Source organism: Dama dama, chromosome 1 (genome assembly GCF_033118175.1).
Source record: "Dama dama isolate Ldn47 chromosome 1, ASM3311817v1, whole genome shotgun sequence".
In the NCBI taxonomy this organism is placed as follows: domain Eukaryota; kingdom Metazoa; phylum Chordata; class Mammalia; order Artiodactyla; family Cervidae; genus Dama; species Dama dama.
This window is the reverse complement of record NC_083681.1, coordinates 49158931-49180018: the sequence shown is the minus strand read 5'-3', so window position 1 is coordinate 49180018 and position 21088 is coordinate 49158931. Positions and strand designations below refer to the sequence as shown.

Below are 21088 nucleotides of genomic sequence, written 5' to 3'. Positions count from 1 at the left end.
GAATTTTATTTTAAAATTTTAATTTCCAATTGTTTCCTAAGAGAACATATAAAAAAGTGTTGCATGTTATACTAGAGAAGTTACTGAGATAAATGACTGGCTCTAACACTTTGATTTTTTCTGTAAATGTTCATGTCATTTGTGAATAGGAAAGTTGACATCTTTCATTCCATCATCTTACTTCTTTACTTCTTATCTCATATTTTACTGACATCATCTTACTTCTTTTTTCTTGACATATGTACCTCACTAGTATCTAGAGTAAAATACTAAATATAATCAAGGCTATTTTATATTCTTGTCTTACACCAAATCCTAGGGACAAACCTTTAACTGTATTACCATTGAGTATGATATTAGCTGGAGGTTTCTCATAGATTCCTTTCACCTAATTGAGCAAATTTTATTTTTTGCCTAGTTGGCTGAGTGCTTTTTATTATTTTTAATTAATATACATGGGTGCTGAATTTAATCAATCAATTTTCTATCTCCTTTACAATGATCATGTTTTTAAATTATTTTTGTAATGAATAACAACTTTTCTCTATAAAAGTAGAAAAATATTAATATTCAATGCATTAACCATGGCATTGATACTAGCGTATACAGAAGAAATTTTCACACATAATGAGCTACAATATAATCATGTATCACAATACTACTCTAACATCAGAAAAGTCTGTTTCTAACTTCCAAGATATCCATGGAACACTAAATGATACTGGCAATAATAGATAATAATTAAAAGACACTTGCTCCTTGGAAGAAAAGTTATGATTAACCTAGACAGCATATTAAAAAGCAGAGACATTACTTTGCTAACAAAGGTCCATCTAGTCAAGGCTATGATATTTCCAGTAGTCATGTATGGATGTGAGAGTTGGACTATAAAGAAAGCTGAGTGCCAAAGAATTGATGTTCTTAAACTGTGGTGTTGGAGAAGACTCTTGAGAGTCCCTAGGACTGCAAGGAGACCCAACCATCCATCTTAAAGGATATAAATCCTGAGTATTCATTGGAAGAACTGATGTTGAAGCTGAAACTCCAAAACTTTGGCTATCTGATGTGAAGAACTGACTCCTTGGAAAAGACCCTGATGCTGGTAAAGATTGAAGGCAGGAGGAGAAGGGGACGACAGAGGATGAGATGGTTGGATGGCATCACCGACTCAATGGACATGAGTCTGAGTAGACTCCAGGAGTTGGTGATAAACAGGGGAGCTTGGCGTGCTGCAGTCCATGGGGTTGTAAAGAGTCGAACATGACTGAGCAACTGAACTGAACTGAATATCTATGAGAGAATTGTACTAAAATACATTTCAATTATGTTTTTAAGAGCTCTATTGTTATTGTATCGTGGTTTTGACATACAACTACCATATATCCCCTCATATCTCCCCAGAAATACTGAAGAAGACAGCAGAGCATCCTCCAAGAATTTTCAGCAGAATGTCCTTTCTTAATGACACCACCTCACATCCTTCTGCCTTCCTTCTGCTGGGTATACCTGGTCTGGAAGATTTCCATATATGGATTTCTTTCCCCTTCTTTGTTGTTTATCTGATAGCCCTTGTAGGAAATGTCACAATCCTGTTTGTTATCAAGACGGACCAGAGCCTTCATCAACCCATGTTCTACTTCCTGGCTCTTCTCTCCTTTATTGACCTAGGTCTGTCCACTTCTACCATACCCAAAATGCTGGCCATCTTCTGGTTCAACCATAGGAAGGTAAGCTTTGAAGCCTGCCTCATCCAAATGTTCTTTATCCACACCTACACTGGCACGGAATCTGGTGTACTCCTGGCCATGGCAATTGACCGCTTTGTCGCCATCTGTTATCCACTGAGGTATACCACTATCCTCACCAACAAAATGGTAGCCATCATGGCCTCTGTTGTAGTTGGGAGGCCAGTCCTCCTTGCCATCCCCTTTTGTCCTCTTCTCAAAAGACTTCCCTTCTGTGGACACTACATTATTCCTCATACCTATTGTGAGCATATGGGAATTGCTCGTCTAGCCTGTGCTAACATAAGAGTCAACATCATCTATGGCTTATTTACCATTGCTACCCTGATCTTTGACTTGCTCCTCATTGCCCTCTCCTATGTTCAGATTCTACACACTGTTTTCCACCTTCCTTCTAGAGATGCCAGACTCAAAGCACTCAGCACATGTGGTTCACATGTCTGTGTCATCTTAGCCTTTTACACACCAGCATTTTTCTCCTTTATGACGCACCGATTCGGTAGGAATGTCCCTCGCTACATTCATATCCTCCTGGCCAATTTGTATGTGGTTGTTCCTCCTTGTTTAAATCCAGTCATTTATGGGGTCAGGACGAAGCAAATTTGGAACAGAGTTGTGAGAATATTTGTCAAGAAAGAGGGCCCTAATATATTAGAAAGTTGAAAACTTCTAGCTGGCTAACTTTTATCTCATACTTCTCTCAGAGTACCAACTGAAATTATGAAAAGGTTAGTAAGGAATTACTTTGGCTTTTATTAGAGTCTTTTAAGTGTATAACTCAGTGGTTCCATTTCATAATTTACATATTTTTTAATTTATTTTTTATTGAAGGATAATTGTTTTACAGAATTTTGTTGTTTTCTGTCATACCTCAACATGAATCAGCCATAGGTATACATATATCCATTCCCTTTTGAACTGGCCTCCCATCTCCCCCGCCATCCCACCCTTCTGGGTTGATACAGAGCCCCTGTTTGAGTTTCCTGAGCCATACAGCAAATTCCCGTTGGCTATCTATTTTACATATGATAATGTAAGTTTCCATGTTACTTTTATCATACATCTCACCCTCTCCTCCCCTCTCCCCATGTCCATAATTCTATTCTCTATGTCTGTTTCTCCATTGCTGCCCTATAAATAAATTCTTCAGAACCATTTTTCTAGATTCTGTATATATATGCATTAAAATATGATATTTATCTTTCTCTTTCTGACTTACTTCACTCTGTATAATAGGCTCTAGGTTTATCCACCTCATTAGGACTGACTCAAATACACTCTTTTTATGGCTGAGTAACATTCCATTGTATATTTGCACCACAACTTGTTTATCCATTCATCTGTGGATGGGCATCTAGGTTGCTTTCATGCTCTAGCTGTTGTAAATAGTGCTGCAATGAGCAATGGGGTACATATGTTTTTTTTCAATTTTGGTTTCCTTGGGGTATATGCCTAGGAGTGGGATTGCTGGGTCATGTTGTGGTTTTATCCCTAGTTTTTTAAGGAATATCCATACTGTCTTCCATAGTGGCTGTATTAATTTATATTCCCACCAACAGTGCAAGAGCATTTCCTTTTCTCCATACCCTCTCCAGCATTTATTGTTTATAGACTTTTTGATGATGGCCATTGTGACTGGTGTGAGGTGATATCTCATTGTAGTTTTGATTTGCATTTCTCTGATAATGAGCAATGTTGAGCATCTTTCATGTGTTTACTAGGCATCTGTATGTCTTCTTTGGAGAAATGTCTGATCAGGTCTTTTCCCCACTCTTTGATTGGGTTGTTTGTTTTCCTGGTATTGAGTTGTATGTGCTGCTTATATATTTTGGAAATTAATCCTTTGTAAGTTGTTTCATTTACTATCATTTTTCCCCATTCCAAGGGTTGTCTATTCAACTTGCTTATAGTTTCCTTGCAGTGCAAAAGCCTTTAAGTTTAATCAGGTCCCACTTGTTTACTTTTGTTTTTATTTCCATTACTATAGGTGGTGGGTCAGAGAGGATCTTGCATTATTTTGTGTCATCGAGTGTTCTGCTTATGTTTTCCTCTAAGAGCTCTATAGTTTCTGGTCTCTCTTTTAGGTCTTTAATCCATTTTGAGTTTATCTTTGTGTATGGTGTTAGGAAGTGTTCTAATTTCATTCTTTCACATGTAGCTGTCCAGTTTTCCCAGCACCATTTATTGAAGAGGCTGTCTTTGCCCCATTGCATATTCTTGTCTCCTTTGTGAAAATAAGGTATGCATCAGTGCATGGGTTTATATCTGGGCTTTCTATCTTGTTCTATTGGTCTATATTTCTATTTTTGTGCCAGTACCATACTGTCTTGATGACTGTAGCTTTGTAGTATAACCTAAAGTCAGGAAGGTTGATTCCTCCAGTTCCATTCTTCTTTCTCAAGTCTGCTTTAGCTATTTGGGGTCTTTGTGTTTCCATATGGATTTTGAATTTTTTTGTTCTAGTTCTGTGAAAAATGCCATTGTTAAGTTAATAGGGATCACATTGAAAATCTGTAGATTGTATTTGGTAGTATAGTCATTTTCACAATACTGATTCTTCCTACCCAGGAACATAGAATATCTCTCCATCTGTTTATGTCATCTTTGATTTCTCTCATTAGTGTCTTATAATTTTCTGTGTATGGTTCTTTTGTTTCCTAAGGTAAGTTTATTCCTGGATATTTAATTCTTTTTGTTGCAATGGTGAATGGAATTGATTCCTTAATTTTGTTTCTGATGTTTCATTCTTAGTATACAGAAATGTAAGTGATTTCTTTGTATTGATTTTGTATCCTGCAACTTTGCTAAATTCACTGATCAGCTCTAGTAATTTTCTGATACTATCTTTCAGGTTTTCTATGTACAGTCATCTTCAAACAATGACAGTCTTACTTCTTTCGGATCTGGATTCCTTGTATTTCTTTTTCTTCTCTGATTGCTGTAGCTAGGACTTCCAAAACTATGCTGAATAATAGTGGTGAAAGTGGACACCCTTGTCTTTTTCCTGATCTTAGGTGGAATGCTTTCAGTTTTTCACCATTGAGAATAATGTTTGCTGTAGGCTTATCATAATTGGCTTCTACTATGTAGAGGTAGGTTCCTTTTATGCCCATTTTTTGAAGAGTTTTAATTATAAATGGGTACTGAATTTTGTCAAGGGTTTTTCTGCATCTATTGAGATTACCATATGGTTTTCATCTTTCAATTTTTTAATATGATGTATCACATTGATTGATTTGCATATATTAAAGAATTCTTGCATCCCTGGAATAAACCCAACTCGATTATGGTGTATGAGTTTTTTGATGTGTTGCTGAATTCTGCTTGCTAAAATTTTGTTGAGGATCTTTGCATCTGTGTTCTTCAGTGATATTGGCCTGTAGTTTTCTTTTTGTGTGTTGTCTCATCTGGTTTTTGAATCAGGGTGATGGTGGCCTTGGAGAATGAGTTTGGAAGTGTTCCTTCCTCTGCAATTCTTTGAAAGAGTTTTAGAAGGATAGGCATTCGCTCTTCTCTAAATGCTTGATAGAATTCTCCTGTGAAGCCATTTGGTCCTGGGCTTTTGTTTTTTGGGAGATTTTTGATCACAGTTTCAATTTCAGTGCTTGTAATTGGGTTGTTCATGATTTCTATTTCTTCCTGGTTCAGTCTTGGAAGGTTGAATTTTTGTAAGAATTTGTCCATTTCTTCCATGTTATCCATTTTATTGCCATATGGTTGTTCATAATAGTCTCTTATAATCCTTTGTATTTCTGCATTGTCTGTTGTAACCTCTCCTTTTTCATTTCTAATTTTGTTGATTTGATTGTTTTCTCTCTCTTTCTTGATGAGTCTGGCTGAAGGCTTTTCAATGGTTTATCTTCTCAAAGAACCAGTTTTTACTTTTAATCCCATTTAACGTTGTTTCTTTCATTTCTTTTTCATTTATTGCTGCTCGGCTCTTTATGATTTCTTTTATTCTACTATTTTTGTTGTTGTTCTTTTTCCAGTTTTTTAGATGTAAAGTTAGGTTGTCTATTTGATGTTTTCCTTATTTCTTGAGGTAGGATTGTATTGCTATAAACTTCCCTCTTTATAACTGCTTTTCCTGCATACCACAGTTTTTGAGTTGTCCTGTTTTCATTGTCATTTGTTTCCAGAAATGTTTTGATTTCCCTCTTGATTTCTTCAGTAACTTGTTGGTTATTTAGAAACGTGGTATTTAATCTCCATGTGTTTGCATTTCTTATAGCTTTTTTCTTGTAATTGATATCTAGTCTCATAGCATTGTGGTCAAAGCAGATGCTTGATATGATTTCAATTTTCTCTAATTTACTGAGGTTTGATTTGTGACCCCCCTACCCTGGAGAATGTTCCACATGCATTTGAGAAGAGGAGTATTCTTCTGTATTTGGATGGAATGTCCTGAACATATCAATGAGATTCATTTCATCTAATGCATCAATTAAGACTTGTGTTTCCTTATTAATTTTCTGTTTTTATGATCTGTCCATTGGTATGAGTGGGGTGTTAAAGTCTCCTACTATTATTGTGTTACTGCAAGTGTCTCCTTTTATATCTGTTAGTATTTATCTTATGTATCGAGATATTCCTATATTGGGTGCATAGATATTTACAATTGTTATGTCTTCCTCTTGGATTGATCCCTTGATCATTATGTAACGTCCTTCCTTATCTCTTGTAATATTCTTTATTTTAAGGTCTATTTTCTCTGAATGCCGATTGCTAGTCCAGCTTTCTTTTGCTTCCCATTTGCATGGAATATATTTTTCCATCCTTTCACTTTCAGTCTACATGCGTCTTTAGGTCTGAAGTGGGTTCAGCATATATAGATAGCATATATACGGATCTTGTTTTTGTATCCATTCAGCCAGTCTGTGTTTTTGGTTGGAGCATTTAGTCCATTTACATTTAAAGTAATTATTGATATATATGTTCCTATAGCCATTTTCTCAATTATTTGGGGTTGCTTTTGTACATCTTTTTTCTTCTCCTGTATTTCTTGATTATATGAGTACTTTTAACATTTGTTGTAAAGCTGGTTTTGTGGTAATGAATTCTCTTAACTTTTGATTGTCTGAAAAGCTTTTTATTTCTTCATCAATTTTGAATGAAATCTTTGCCAGATACAGTAATCTTGGTTGTAGATTTTTCCCTTTCAGTACTTTAAATATATCCTGCAATTCTCTTCTGGCCTGTAGAGTTTCTGCTGAAAGATCAGCTGTTCAGTGTATGGGGTTGCCCTTGTATGTTACTTGTTGCTTCTCCCTTGCTGCTTTTAATATACTTTCTTTGTGTTTAGTCTTTGTTAGCTTGATTAGTATGTGTCTTGGCGTGTTTCTCCTTGGGTTTATCCTTGGGGCTCTTTGTGCCTCTCAGACTTGACTATTTCCTTTCCCATGCTGGGAAAAATTTCAACTATAATCTCTTCAAAATTTTTCTCATACCCTTTCTTTTTCTCTTCTTCTTCTGGGACCCCTATAATTCGAATGCTGGTGTGTCTGATATTGTCCCAGATGTCTCTGAGACTGTTCTCAGTTCTGTTCATTCTTTTTACTTTATTCTGCTCTTCAGAAGTTATTTTCACCATTTTATCTTCCAGCTTATGGATTTGCTTTTCTGCTTCAGATATTCTGCTATTGAATCCTTCTAGAGTATTTTTAATTTCAGTAATTGTGTTGTTTGTCTTTGTATGCTTATTCTTTAATTCTTCTAGGTCTTTGTTAATTGATTCTTGCATTTCCTCCATTCTGTTTTAAAGGTTTTGGATCATCTTTACTATCATTATTCTGAATTCATTTTCAGGTAGTTTGTCTATTTTCTCTTCATTTATTTGGACTTCTGTATTTCTAGTTTGTTCCTTCATTTGTGTAGCATTTCTTGGCCTTTTTATTATTATTATTTTTTTTTATCTTATTGTGTTTGAGGACAACTTTGCCCAGGCTTTAAGGTTGACTTCGTTCTTCCTTTTGGTTTCTGCCCTCCTAAGGTTGATCCAGTTGTTTGTGTAAACTCCATATGTGATAAGATTTGTGCTGAGTTGTTTCTCCCCCCCCCCCACCCCCCAACTTGCTTTTGTTTTTCCTCTGATGGGCAAGGCTGAGTGAGGTGGTAATCCTGTTTGCTGATGATTGGGTTAGTATTTTTGTTTTGTTCATTGTTTAGATGAGGCATCCTGCACTGGGTGCTACTGGTGGTTGGGTGATGTCTGGTCTTGTATTCACGTAGCTTCCTTTGTGTGAGTTCTCACTATTTGATATCCCCTAGGGTTAGTTCTCTGATAGTCAAGGGTCTTAGAGTCAGTGCTCCTACTCCAAAGGCCCCGGGCTTGATCTCTGGTCAGTTATTAAGATTCCACAAGTGGTTTGTTATGGCATTGAGATAAAACAAGTATCCAAAAATGAGAAGCCAAAGATGAATCACAGACAAATGGCAGTTACAAAATCAGACAAATAATAATTAAAATAATGGAACATACACATATACATTTACACCCATCAGTGAAATCAGAACAGTCCAACAAAAACAAAGTACTGATCCAGCAAACAAAGGAAATAAAAAATTATATTTATCAGTTAAGAACAAAACTAACTAAAGCATAAATTGGAAAACAAAACTAAAGCAAGTTGTCAAGTGGGGGAAAAGGCAATGAATATGAAAACAAAACTAACAAATACGTTGAGAGGAAAGAAAAGAAGAAATAATAGATATGCAAAGTTAAACAGAGGTAGATGAAGAAGATTTATATACATTAGAGATTATCTGCAAAGGGAAAAGAAGTGTAGGAATGGTAAACAAAGGAAAAAAATGTAGAAAAAATATAATAAGTTTGTTTTAAAAAGTAAAAAATTAAAACCATAAAAGGAGAAAAGAAAAAAAAAAAAAGGAAGAAGAAAGGTAAAAGAAAAAAAAAAAGAAAACTACACAGAACTGCAAAAGTCCAAGTAGAGGCAGAGGTTTATAACAACAATAAAAAATGTGACTGAATATACACATATACATATCCATACAGTCCAACAAAAATAAAGCACAATAGATTGACCCAGAGTACAAAGGAAACCAAAAATTATATCTACCAGAACAAAAGTAACTAAAGCACAAACTAGAAAACAAAACTAAAGTAAGGTGCCAATTGGAAATAAAGCAATGAAAATAAAACTAACAGATATATTGAGAGGAAAGGAAAGAAAGAAAAGAAAGAAAGAATAGATATGCAAAAGTTAAATAGAGGTAGGTAAAGAAGATTTATATACATTGAAGATTAACTGCAAGGGGAAAAGAACAGTAGGAAAAGCAAACAGGAATAAATTTAGAAAAAATAATAATAGGTTTTAAATATTAAAATTAAAAAAATAGAAAAGAAAAAAATAAAGGAAAATTCCACAGAACTGCAAAAGCCCAATGAAGAGCAGAGGTTTATAGCAACAATAAAAAGTGTGACTGAGAAAAAAAAAATCCAAAAACTTAATTAGATTTCATAGTGCCAATAAAATTAACAACTACAACGGTGGGGGGCGGGGTGGGGAAGAAAGAAAAAAAGAAAAAAATCCAAAAGACACTATAGAACAAGTCAAAACATAAGAATAATAAATGCTTTTCTTGAGTCACTGCTGTCACCACTGGGAGTACAGTCCATCTCACCTCCCTAGGATGCCCTCCAACACTGTGCTCATCTCTGCTCTGGGGGCAGCTCAGATTCTAACTGGGTCCTGCTCCAGTGTGTTCTTGCCTCCAATGTCTACAGCTATCAGAATTAGTGTGCTTTCTTTTGTGGGAGCTCTCAATGTCCTTTCATACATTCCATAGACACAGTCTGCCTAGTTTATCATGTGAATTTAACCTGCAGCTTGCACAGCTAGTGGGAAGATATTGGGCCTTCTTCCTCAGCCACATTGCCTCTGGGTTTCAATTGTGGTTTATTTCCACTTCTGCATGTGGGTTGTCCACTGGGGTTTTGCTCATGAGGCTGCCCTGGAGGACTTGGGTCTGCCCCTGTGAGAGCCAGGGATGGACGTGGTGCAGCTGCTTGGGTTGCAGGGGTTCTGGAGGCACCAGATACTCAGGGGAGTTGATGGCTAGGGCAGCAGGAAATACAGTGTTCTAGAAGGGTATGGCAACCAGTACTGGCCAATACACTCCAGCATTCTTGTCTGGAAAACCCCTCCCTGCATGGATATACTTAAGACTTTTATTGCCTGTGGCAGTTCTGCCCCAGTGAGAGTTGAGCATGAAGGTGTGCAGCTGCTTGGCTTGCGGGGACTCTGGCAGCGCCAAATGTGCAGGGACATGGGCTGCCTCCGCCGCAGGAGTTATGGCCCTATCAGAGTCTTTCTGCGAGCCTCCTGTAGCTGGTGAGTACAAGGCCTCTCTGGCCAGTGTTCTCCGTAGTTCCGCCCGTTCAGGCACTTAGAGGGCTCCCCTGCCTGGAGTCCTTCTCTGTTGTCCAGCACGTCAGGCACTTAAAGGGGCCCCTGGGTGGGGTCCTGTTCTGTAGCTTGGTGCATCATGTGTTTGATGGACCAGACTCTCTATTGTTCAGCTGCTGATGCTGGTGTGTGGAGACAGAGGCCATAGTGATGGCTCCACCCGCTCTGTGTGACTCAGCATTATTGCCTTGCTCCCATGGCTGCCCAGCTTTCTTCAACAGGCATTTCCCACCATAATCTCCTCCCTCACATCCCTTCAATCCATCTCTCTGCAGTCAATAGTAGCCCTCGCCCTGGGGATTGCTCCACAATCCCTAAACTCCAGTTCCCAGCCACTGTGCTTTCTGGGGACCTGCATCCCTGTCCCTATCCCTGTCTGAGGGACTATGTATGGCTGCAGCAAGGACTGTCTGATTCTCATTCCATTTAAGCTGCCACACGTGAGCTGTTTCTATCTTAAATGTTTCTCCTCTGACTCAGACAATTGTCCTGATGTGAGGATCAGACCCCTGCTTCAGTTCCCCCACCCACTGAGGGCAGGTCCAATCCTACTAACATTCTTGTTTCTCCCCCTAGTTCCTTTGTCCTACCAAGTTTTGCATGGTTCTATATACTATTTTCCACTGGTCAGGTACTCCTGTCCACTCTCAGCTGGTGTTCAGCATGCACGTCTGTGTCTGAAGGTGTATTCCTGATGTACCCGTGGAGAGAGAGGTACTCGACATCCACCTACTCTGCCATCTTCTTCCTGAAATTTGTATTTTGACTTGCAATTGATTATTCTGTTTTTTGTCACTGAAGGTGACTGAAGAAGAGTGGGACTAAGCAAAAAATGTAATGAAATTCCTGAATATGTGATGACAATGTTGTTCTCTATGTCAATAGTAAAATCTATGTACAGATTTGTTAAAAAGTTAAGATTCTGGTTGCACGAAATTCATCATGTTTTGACTCATGCATAAATATTTTGGAATTTGTCCTTCAACTACCTATTTTTATGCCAATATTATTTTCATCTAGATGACAGTTGTTAATTTCACTCAAAGGGTTATTGCAGTCTCATGTCATTTAAAATAGCTTAAGTATAAAGTATTCATCAAGACATATTATACAAAATACATATAAAGATAAGACTTACATAGAGAAAACTAAAAATCATTTATGAGAGCAATTTTAAAAGATATACATAAGTGTAGAGATATACAATTATCATATATCCAAAGTCTTGTTATTGTGAATATTTCTATTCTAAGTACTTATATATATATATATATGCACCTATTTTTTCTTGGAAGAAAAGCTATGACAAACCTAGACAGCCTATTAAAAAGAAGAGATGTTACTTGGCTGAAAAAAGTCCATATAGTCAAAGCTATGGTTTTTCTGGTAGTCATGTGTGGATATGAGGGTTGGCCCATAAAGAAAGCTAAGTGCCAAAAAAGGATACTTTTGAAGACAGGAGGAGAAGGGGACAACAGAGAATGAGATGGTTGGATGGCATCACTGACTCGATGGGCATGAGTTTGAGCAAGCTCTGGGAGTTGGTGATGGACAGGGAAGACTGTCATGCAGCAGTCCATTGGGTTGCAAAGAGTCAGACATGACTGAGAAACTGAACTGAACTGGACTGATGATGGTTATGTCATAAAGCCACTTTATTTTCAACATGAAATATAGCTTATAATGACAACAGCAACATTATCATTTACATATGACAGTTACCCTTTAATTGCATCTTGGATTTCATTGTCCATAAAGGGAGAAAGTGAAATCAAAACAAGAGTTTGTCTTTACAATAGGTAGTAGTGTGTGCTTAGAAGATACGTTGTGTAAATTTTTGATACGAGACTTAGACTAAAAGGGATCTTACACATCATATCCACCTATTTGTATAGATGAGAGTTAAATTTCTTAACTGTATCATTCTGAGTACAATCAAAAACCACTGAGACTTGGGCACAAAGGTCAGAACTACTTCTAGTACTGCTTTTTTCATGCCCAGAAGCTATCCACTGCAGTGTTAAAACAAGTACAGAGACATACAGAAGTTAAATGTATGGTGGCCGAGAGAATATAGCATTTCAACTACTTCAGCTAATTCTACGGGTTTATTTTTTGGTTTGGTACTGAATTACTCAGGTTCAAATTTGGAATGTCATCAGTTGAGTTTTCCACTGTATCTTAAACTTACTACTTGAGTAGAACAGGTTAGAGAATGTAGATTTTCTCCCTATTATTGAAAAAAAAATATGTTTTATTTCAGGCCTAATAATAAATAGCAAAAATGTTTGTCATTGGGGATTCTCCTATTAAACATTACCCACTCTATTTTCAATAACTATACAAGCAACAAGAGTAGCCAATATTTGTGATATGCTTACTATGACTCAAATACTATAACTAGCACTACAATTCTATCAGTGATTGATACCTAACGGAGGTGATGCTGATCTTTAGGGAATATCTTGGAAATTTCTCTCTGTGTTTTGTTATTGTCATCAAAGTATTTAAGAAACATTACTGGATTTAGTGACTACAAACCGGAAAGAAACCTCCAATACACAGAATAATTTCTCCCAACCTCCCACCCTCCACAGAATGTCCTGTATATGAGAGAAATTTCAGATATGCAACTGGATATTGTGTAGTTAAAAAAACAAAAGCCTATGAAATATTCTGAATACAGAATTTCACCTTGCTTGTATTTGCTGTTATGAATGTAGTTTTTTTTAACTTTGCTTTACTAATAATCAGAAATTACTTTTGTATGGTTTTAACAAGCAAATATGTACTTGACATTATAGAGATATAACTATTAAAGAGAAATGGTGTATACTATTTGTTAAGACTATTATCAGAAGTCATTAAATACTTTTGAAAATTACACCACCAACAGCAACAATATTTCTCATGGTGTCTGAGTAATCAGTGAAATACACCAAGATTCACTGATATTTAAAACTTTCATATTTACAGTTATTCTATGCTTAGGTAAAAGGGCTAATTATTATATCACCTAGTGTTGTCATACACAAGTATATATGTTGCTAGTTTTACATTTATATTACTACTTGGGTATTATGTATTCTTTTAAATGTAACCATATTTGATTAAGGAGGATAGAGTAGACATCAGAAAACTTTTGTTACATAAAGGGGAATTTAGACTGAGGTTTATTCCTCTAGCACAGATAAACCTCACTCTAAATCTCACACCTCAGACAACATAAGGTTTTGGAAAAAATTTTAGAAGAAAATCTTTACAACCCAAAGTTAGCCAATAAATTTCTTAGATATGACACCAAAACCCTGATACATACAAGAAAAGAACGTATATTGGACCTGATTAAAATTAAAATTATTTTGATATAAACTGGCATGGCTTAACAAGTCCCAAAAACTATACCAAATACTGGATTGGAAACAAAAATAATAAAAATTAGACACTTTGCTCTAGTTTTTTACTTTCTATGTAACTTTGATATTTGCTAATCTCACTGAAATCAATATACTTACCAAGCTTTCTAGCTTGTATGAATCCAAGATTTAGCTGAGGTTTTTCTACTTCAAGGTAATGCTGATTCATTTTCAACATTTCCTGTTTAATAAAACCCTTATCTCTGTTGATGATCTGGGGACTCACAAACTTTGCAAAGTTGAACACATTTGATTGTTAAAAATTTAAGAAATCCTTCCCTGATTCTTTTGGTTTTAACACCATAAATAATAGGATTCATCATGGGTGGAATAAGAAGGTATATATTGGCTATAAAAATGTGGACAGGTGGAGCAATGTGGTGACCAAACCTATGAGTGAGAAAAGAGAAAAAAGCTGGTGTATAAAACACCAAGATGACCCATACATGGGAGACACAGGTACTTAAGGTCTTGAGGCGGGCAGCTTTGGATGGGAGATTGAAGACTGTGAGAAGAATAAGGACATAAGAACAGATGATCAGTATGAAATCCAATCCTCCTGTCAGGAATGCCACAATTAGGCTGTAGGCTCTACGAATCCTGGTTTCAGAGCAAACCAGCTTTATCAGGGCCATAAACTCACAGTAAGTATGGGGGATGACATTAGTTTTGCAGTAGGAAAGCCATCTCAGTAGAAAGGGATGTGGACTGAGAAGTACAGCTCCTCTGAAGACAATAAGCAAACCCAAGCCTACAATCACTGCAGGTGTTAAGATAGTGGAATGTCTTAGGGGGTGGCAGATAGCTACAAATCGATCAAAAGCCATGGCCAAGATAAATCCAGATTCCATAGTAGATAGAGAATGGATAAAATACATTTGAGTAAGGCAGGCTTCAAAGTAGATCTCTCTGTCATTGAACCAGAAGAGACTGAGTATCTTAGGAAGTGTACAAGAAGTAAGCATCAAATCAGCAACTGAGAGCATGCATAGAAAGAGGTACATAGGTTCGTGCAGTTTGCGATCTGTCTTGATAATTAATAAAAGAGCAACATTTCCCATCAGTGACAGCAGGTAGACCAGACAGAAGGGGATTGAGATCCACTGGTGGGCATCCTCCAATCCTGGAATGCCAAGTAGCAGGAAGGTGGTAAGTTGAAGGTTGCTCCTGTTGTGGTCTAGCATTATCCAAAAAATGAGTATGCCATGATCCTATCCAAATTAAAAATCACAAAGATTACAATAACATGAAGACCCATTTTTTTTTCATTGTTATGTGTTGGAAAAGACACTGGCATCCAGTAACATACAACTGGCTATTGAAGGATTTCTTCAGTAATACAATATTTCAATTCATCAAATGCATGGAACCGTGCTTTTGGGCAGACAAAAAAATTGTACAAAGGTATTCTCTTTCCTTTTTTCTATCTCCCTTGACTTTTTTTTCAGAAGTGTCCAGTTAGCTAGATACATTTTAATCATAGTATAGCACTACAGTGTTAATAACTGATATATCAGTAAAAATGAAGATGTAACTTTCTACCATTTTAAACAGTCAAAAAAGTAAAAGTACAGCCGTCATGGATGAGATCAGACATTTGTATATTTAACTTTTCTTACCACATTCCCAGTGATAGGGCTTGTAGATAAAAGGAAAAGGAGACTTGAGAAATACTAAAGGACAACTGGGGGCAATGAAGTGGTGTGAATAAAAATGATCTTATATTGAAAAGCAAGTCACTGAATTGATAAATTTCATGATTTCATAAAATCATCCAAACTGAATGGTTAGAAAAAATTATTTTACAAAGATAAGCCAATAGAGAAAATGACTATGTCTAGAAAACATGGGTGTTCAGGTTACTAGATATTTGTGCTCTACTGTAAATGACCAAGTCAAATTCTTCCAGAAGATGCATAATATATTCTTCAGTCATACAATACACATGATGTTGATTTTTTGCTTTCCAAGTAAAATCATTACTTCTTTAACATTTAATTAAAAAAATATATTGGAGTACAGTTGATTTACAGTGTTGTGTTAGTTTCTGCTGTATAGCAAAGGGAATTTTATATACATAGACATATACATAGACATATATATACACACATACATACACACACACACACTGGAGAAAGAAATGGCACCCCACTCCAGTACTCTTGCCTGGAAAATCCCACAGACAGAGGAGCCTGGTAGGCTGCAGTCCATGGGGTCACTAAGAGTCGGACATGACTGAGTGACTTCACTTTCACTTTTCACTTTCATGCATTGGAGAAGGAAATGGCAACCCACTCCAGTGTTCTTGCCTGGAGAATCCCAGGGACAGGGAGCCTGGTGGGCTGCCGTCTATGGGGTTGCACAGAGTCGGACACGACTGAAGTGACGCAGCAGCAGCAGCAGCAGCATACACACACACACACACACACACACACACACACACATACATACATACATATACCCACTCCTTTTTAGATTCTTTTCCCATATAGGCTATTACAGAGTATGGAGTAGAGTTCTCTGTGCTATACAGTGGGTCCTTCTTAGTTCCTTATTTTATATACAGTAGTGGGTATACATCAATCCCAATCTCCCAATTTATCCCTCTCATTCCCCGATTCCCTGGTAACTATAAGGTTTTTTTTTTTTTTTTAATATATATATGTAACTCTATTTTTATTTTGTAGGTAAGTTCATTTGTATCCTTCTTTTAGATTCCACATATACCAAGTAAAATTTGTAAAAACAACTATTGGCTCCCAGATATTAGCTGACCAGAAAGCATGCATCTTGAAAGCTTGAATGATTATTTTGGAAAGAGATTCTAACAAAAACTACATTTTAAATTGGTAAATCATTATTTTGGTTCCAGTATCAGTGTATCATGAGCTTACATAATATGAGGCATCTACGTAGTCTGAATAAAAGAAAGTTTCATTAAAACAATGAGGTTTTGACCAATATAGTTCAGGATTAAATACTAGGACTAGGTTAACAAAAATTATCACAGGTTAAATATTTAATTTAATTTCCTTCTACATTACTTTTGTTAATAAGAAATTGAGCCATCTTTCAGACAACCACACTGGCTAAGTTCTCAGGACTTAGGAATTAACCTAGAACCTTTAACCTAGGTTCCAGCATTCCCTTCTGGTAGAAGCACTGAACTTGTCTTTTCCACCTCAGTCACAACTCTCCTGCCTATAACCTGATTATCTTACCTCTAACCAGATGATCTCACTTCTCAGACTGAGTCCCAGCATATTTATTATATTTACAGCAGGTGCCATTAAGCTTCCTATCCTGGGGGACCAGAGGCCTACAGGAATATCCTATAAAGAGCCTCTCCTGAGAATGCTGTCTGGTTGTAGGCAGTTTCACTAATCTCTCCAAGTGTCTCCAAGCACAATTTGGTCTCTTGGAGGGACTCAGTTTTGTGGTCTCCTTGTTTCATGGGTTCGCAAAGAGTCAGATACAACTGAGTGACTGAACTGAACTGAATTGTTACCTGAGCTCTGAGCTTAAAAATCAATAGAATATGGCCTCTACTATAGGACTAATAAGATAATTTATTGTACCTAAAGCACACGCAAGTGCAGTGAACTAATTACAGCCTATATGATGAGAGCTAGAAGATATCATGGAGGAATAATTTTATGAATTAATCAGGGTGATCACTGTAATATCTCCACATGACTCCAGATATTCCTAAGTAATTCACCTGAATCAGATTTACCTCTGAGAAACAATTAAAACTCCACAGCATCACCTAGCCATGTTCATATTCCTGCATCCCCCTAGACTCATCTATTTGATCAAGTAAAAGACACGCATTATTTTCATGTACAGGAGCATCCCTATTTCAGTTTTGGTTGGAATGTTATGCAAAGATTTAATATGCTTTCCTACAGATGTTCCTCTGCATCCTTCTCTTCTGTTCTGTAAATATCAGGAGCAGTGTGTTACTGAGTCCAAGCTAGCTCTGCTCTCTGTAGGACAGGCTAATGAATCCGAGAGACAAGGTGCTGAGACAAGGAGGAGACAGCTGACTGAAAAGATGGCAGGCTAGCGCCTCAAAATAACCATCTCATCAGGGTCTGGATGCCAGGTTCTTTTGTAGAGTCAGAGAGAAAGCAACATGGAAATAAAGTCAAAAGACAGAATGGAGAGGCAGAGGCTGCTGGGAAGTAAAGGGCAATGGTCTTTAGTCTTGCAAAATATCTCCAAGGGAATGGCCAGCCTTTGGAAGGGGTGTGCTCATCTCTTATACTCACAGGTGGACAGGGACAGATTAGCTCTCTATGAGCTGAACTAAGGCACTTTAGTTTACAGTCAGGCATAGGGGCAGGGTCCTCTGAGCCAAGCTATTGAGCATGTTTAAAGCAAGGAAAAGCAAGTCCAAGAAACAGTCTTGAACATGGAGTTAGAATTGGCTTCCTCCCTGCAAGAGGTGAACTTTACCAGCTATGTTTCCCAGGATCACAGATAATTTATATTTACTCTAAGTTTGTTCAAAGAGTTGATGGGCAGGAAGATATTCAGGAAAGGAGGGAAAAGCCAAAATACTTCTTCCTATTTCTCAATTTCCTCAGCTGCATCTACTCTATTATTCCAGATTCTGTTAGAGACTTCCATGGTCTTAGCTTCCACTGGGAGACTCTATATCTCTGTATTTGACAATAATTTTTGGATATGACACTAAAACAAAAGTAACAAAAGTAAAACTAGAGAAACTGATCTTCACCAAAATTGAAAACTTTTCTGCATCAAAGGACACTATCACCAGAGTTACTAGGCAACCAGAAAATTAGAGAAACTATCTGTAAACCATATATCTGATAAGCAATTAATTTCCAAAATATAGAAAGAACTCTTAAAATTCAACAAAAAATAACTATATTAAAGAATAGGCAAAGGACTTGCACAGACATTTGTCTAAAGAATATTTTCAAATGGCCGACAAGCACATGAAAAGATGATCAGCTATATTAACTATTTTGTGCTGCTAAATTGCTTCAGTTGTGTCCAACTCTGCAATACTCTGTTGGACTATAGCCACTATAGTCTCCTACAGGCGTCTCTGTCCATGGGATTATCCAGGCAACAATAATGGACTGGATTGCCATGCCTTCCTCCAAGGATTCTTCTAGATCCCAGGATTAAACCTGCATCTCTTATGCCTCCTGCACTGGAAGGAGGGATCTTTACTACTAGTGTCACCTCGGAAGCCCAAGAAGGGATGCAAAAAAATGCAGCTGCTGTGTGAAGCATCATTGCAATAGAATTACCGTAAATACCATTGATTTCATAATTCCACTTTTTGGCATATATTGCAAAGAAGTGAAAACAAAGATTAGAACAGACATTTGTACACACATGTTCATAACAGCATTATAATATTAAAAAGGAAGAAAATTCAAACATATGACAGAATATAGGTGAACCTCAAAGGCAGTGAAATGAAAAGATTTTTGCTCTATGCTCTACCAGTAAACAGTCAGTTCATTAATTCAGTCACTCAATCGTGTCCAATTCTTTGTGACCCCATGGACTGCAGCACGCCAGGCTTCCCTGTCCATCACCAACTGCCAGAGCTTGCTCAAACTTATGTCCATCAAGTCAGTGATGCCATCCAACCATCTTATCCTCTGTCATCTCCTTCTCTTCCTGCCTTCAATCTTTCCCAGCATCAGTGTCTTTTCCAATGAGTCAGTTCTTGGCATCAGGTGGCCAAAGTATTGGAGCTTCAGCTTCAGCATCAGTTCTTCCAATGAATACTCAGGACTGACTCCCTTTAGGAGTGACCGGTTTGATCGCTTCACAGTCCATGGGACTCTCAAGAGTCTTCTCCAAAGCCACAGTTCAAAAGAATCAGTTCTTTGGTGCTCAGCTTTATGGTCCAACTCTCACATCCATACTTGACTACTGGAAAAACCATAGCTTTGACTAGATGGACCTTTGTCAGCAAAGAAATGTCTCTGTTTTTTAATATGCTGTCTAGGTTGGTCATAGCTTTTCTTCCAAGGAGCAAATGTCTTTTAATTTCATGGCTGCTGTCACCATCTGCAGTGATTTTGGAGCCCAAGAAAATAAAGTCTCTCACTGTTTCCATTGTTTCCCCATCTATTTGCCATGAAGTGATGGGATCGGATACAATGATCTTCATTTTTTTGAATGTTGAGTTTTAAGCCAGCTTTTTCACTCTCTTCTTTCACTTTCATCAGGAGGCTCTTTAGTTCCTCTTGGTTTTCTGCCATAAGGGTGGTGTCATCTGCATATCTGAGATTATTGATATTTCCCCTGCAATCTTGATTCCAGTCTGTGGTTCATCCAGCCCAGAATTTCACATGATGTACTCTGCATGCAAGTTAAATAAGCAAAGTGACAATAAACAGCCTCGATGTTCTCCTTTCCCAATTCTGAACCAGTCCGTTGTTCTATGTCTGGTTCTAACTATTGCTTCTTGACCTGCATACAGATTTCTCAGGAGGCAGGTAAGGTGGTCTTGTTTTCCCATCTCTTGAAGAATTTTCCATAGTTTGTTGTGATCCATACAGACAAAGGCTTTAGTGTAGTCAGTGTAGCAGTAGATGTTTTTCTGGAATTCTCTTGATTTTTCCATGATTGAATGAATGTCAGCAATCTGATATCTGGTTGCTCTGCTTTTTCTAAATCCAACTTGAACATCTGTAAGTTCTCAATTCACATACTGTTGAAACCTAGCTTGGAGAATTTTGAGCATTACTTTGCTAGTGCAATTGTGTGGTAGATTGAACATTCTTTGGCATTGCCTTTCTTTGCAATTGGAATGAAAACTGACATTTTCCAGTCCTGTGGCCACTGCTGAGTTTTCCAAATTTGCTGGCATATTGAGTACAGCACTATCACAGCATCATCTTTTAGGATTTGAAATAGCTCAACTGGAATTCCATCACCTCCACTAGCTGTGTTCATAGTGTTGCTTCCTATGGCCCACTTGACTTTACATTCCAGGATGTCTGGTTCTAGGAGAGTGATCAAACCATTGTGGTTATCTGGGTCATTAAGATCTTTTTCATATAGTTCTTCTGTGTATTCTTGCCACCTTATCTTAGTATCTTCTGCTTCTATTAGGTCCATGCCATTTCTGTCCTTCACTGTGCCCATCTTTGCATGAAATGTTCCCTTGGTATCTCTAATTTTCTTGAAGGGATCTCTCGTCTTTCCCATTCTATTTTTTTCCTCTATTTTTTTGCACTGATCACTTAAGAAGGCTTTCTTATCTCTCCTTGCTATTATTTGCACTCTGCATTCAGTTGGATATATCTTTCCTTTTCTTGTTTGCCTTTCACTTTTCTTTTTTTCTCAGCTATTTGTAAGGCCTCCTTTGACAACCGTTTTGACTTTTTGCATTTCTTCTTCTTGAGGATGGGTTTGATCACCGCCTCCTATACAATGTTATGAACCTCCATCCATAGTTCTTTAGGAACTCTATCAGATGTAATCCCTTGAATCTATTTGT

At 37.3% G+C, this 21088-nt stretch overlaps 2 protein-coding genes across 2 annotated transcripts; one reads left to right on the top strand and one right to left on the bottom strand.

The window, feature by feature from the left end:
* The first annotated feature begins 1448 nt into the window (after positions 1-1448).
* LOC133057720 (olfactory receptor 52E4-like) lies at positions 1449-2408 on the top strand. The gene has a single exon (XM_061144631.1). The coding sequence runs from the start codon at positions 1449-1451 to the stop codon at positions 2406-2408; it is 960 nt and encodes a 319-aa protein (XP_061000614.1).
* An 11376-nt stretch (positions 2409-13784) lies between these two features.
* LOC133057670 (olfactory receptor 52K2-like) lies at positions 13785-14771 on the bottom strand. Its single transcript, XM_061144497.1, has one exon. The coding sequence runs from the start codon at positions 14769-14771 to the stop codon at positions 13785-13787; it is 987 nt and encodes a 328-aa protein (XP_061000480.1).
* Between the last annotated feature and the right edge of the window lie 6317 nt (positions 14772-21088).

Excerpts from the sequence above, each read along its gene's own strand:
- LOC133057720 (XM_061144631.1), top strand. The coding sequence starts at position 1,449 with ATGTCCTTTCTTAATGACACCACCTCACATCCTTCTGCCTTCCTTCTG.
- LOC133057670 (XM_061144497.1), bottom strand. The coding sequence starts at position 14,771 with ATGCTAGACCACAACAGGAGCAACCTTCAACTTACCACCTTCCTGCTA.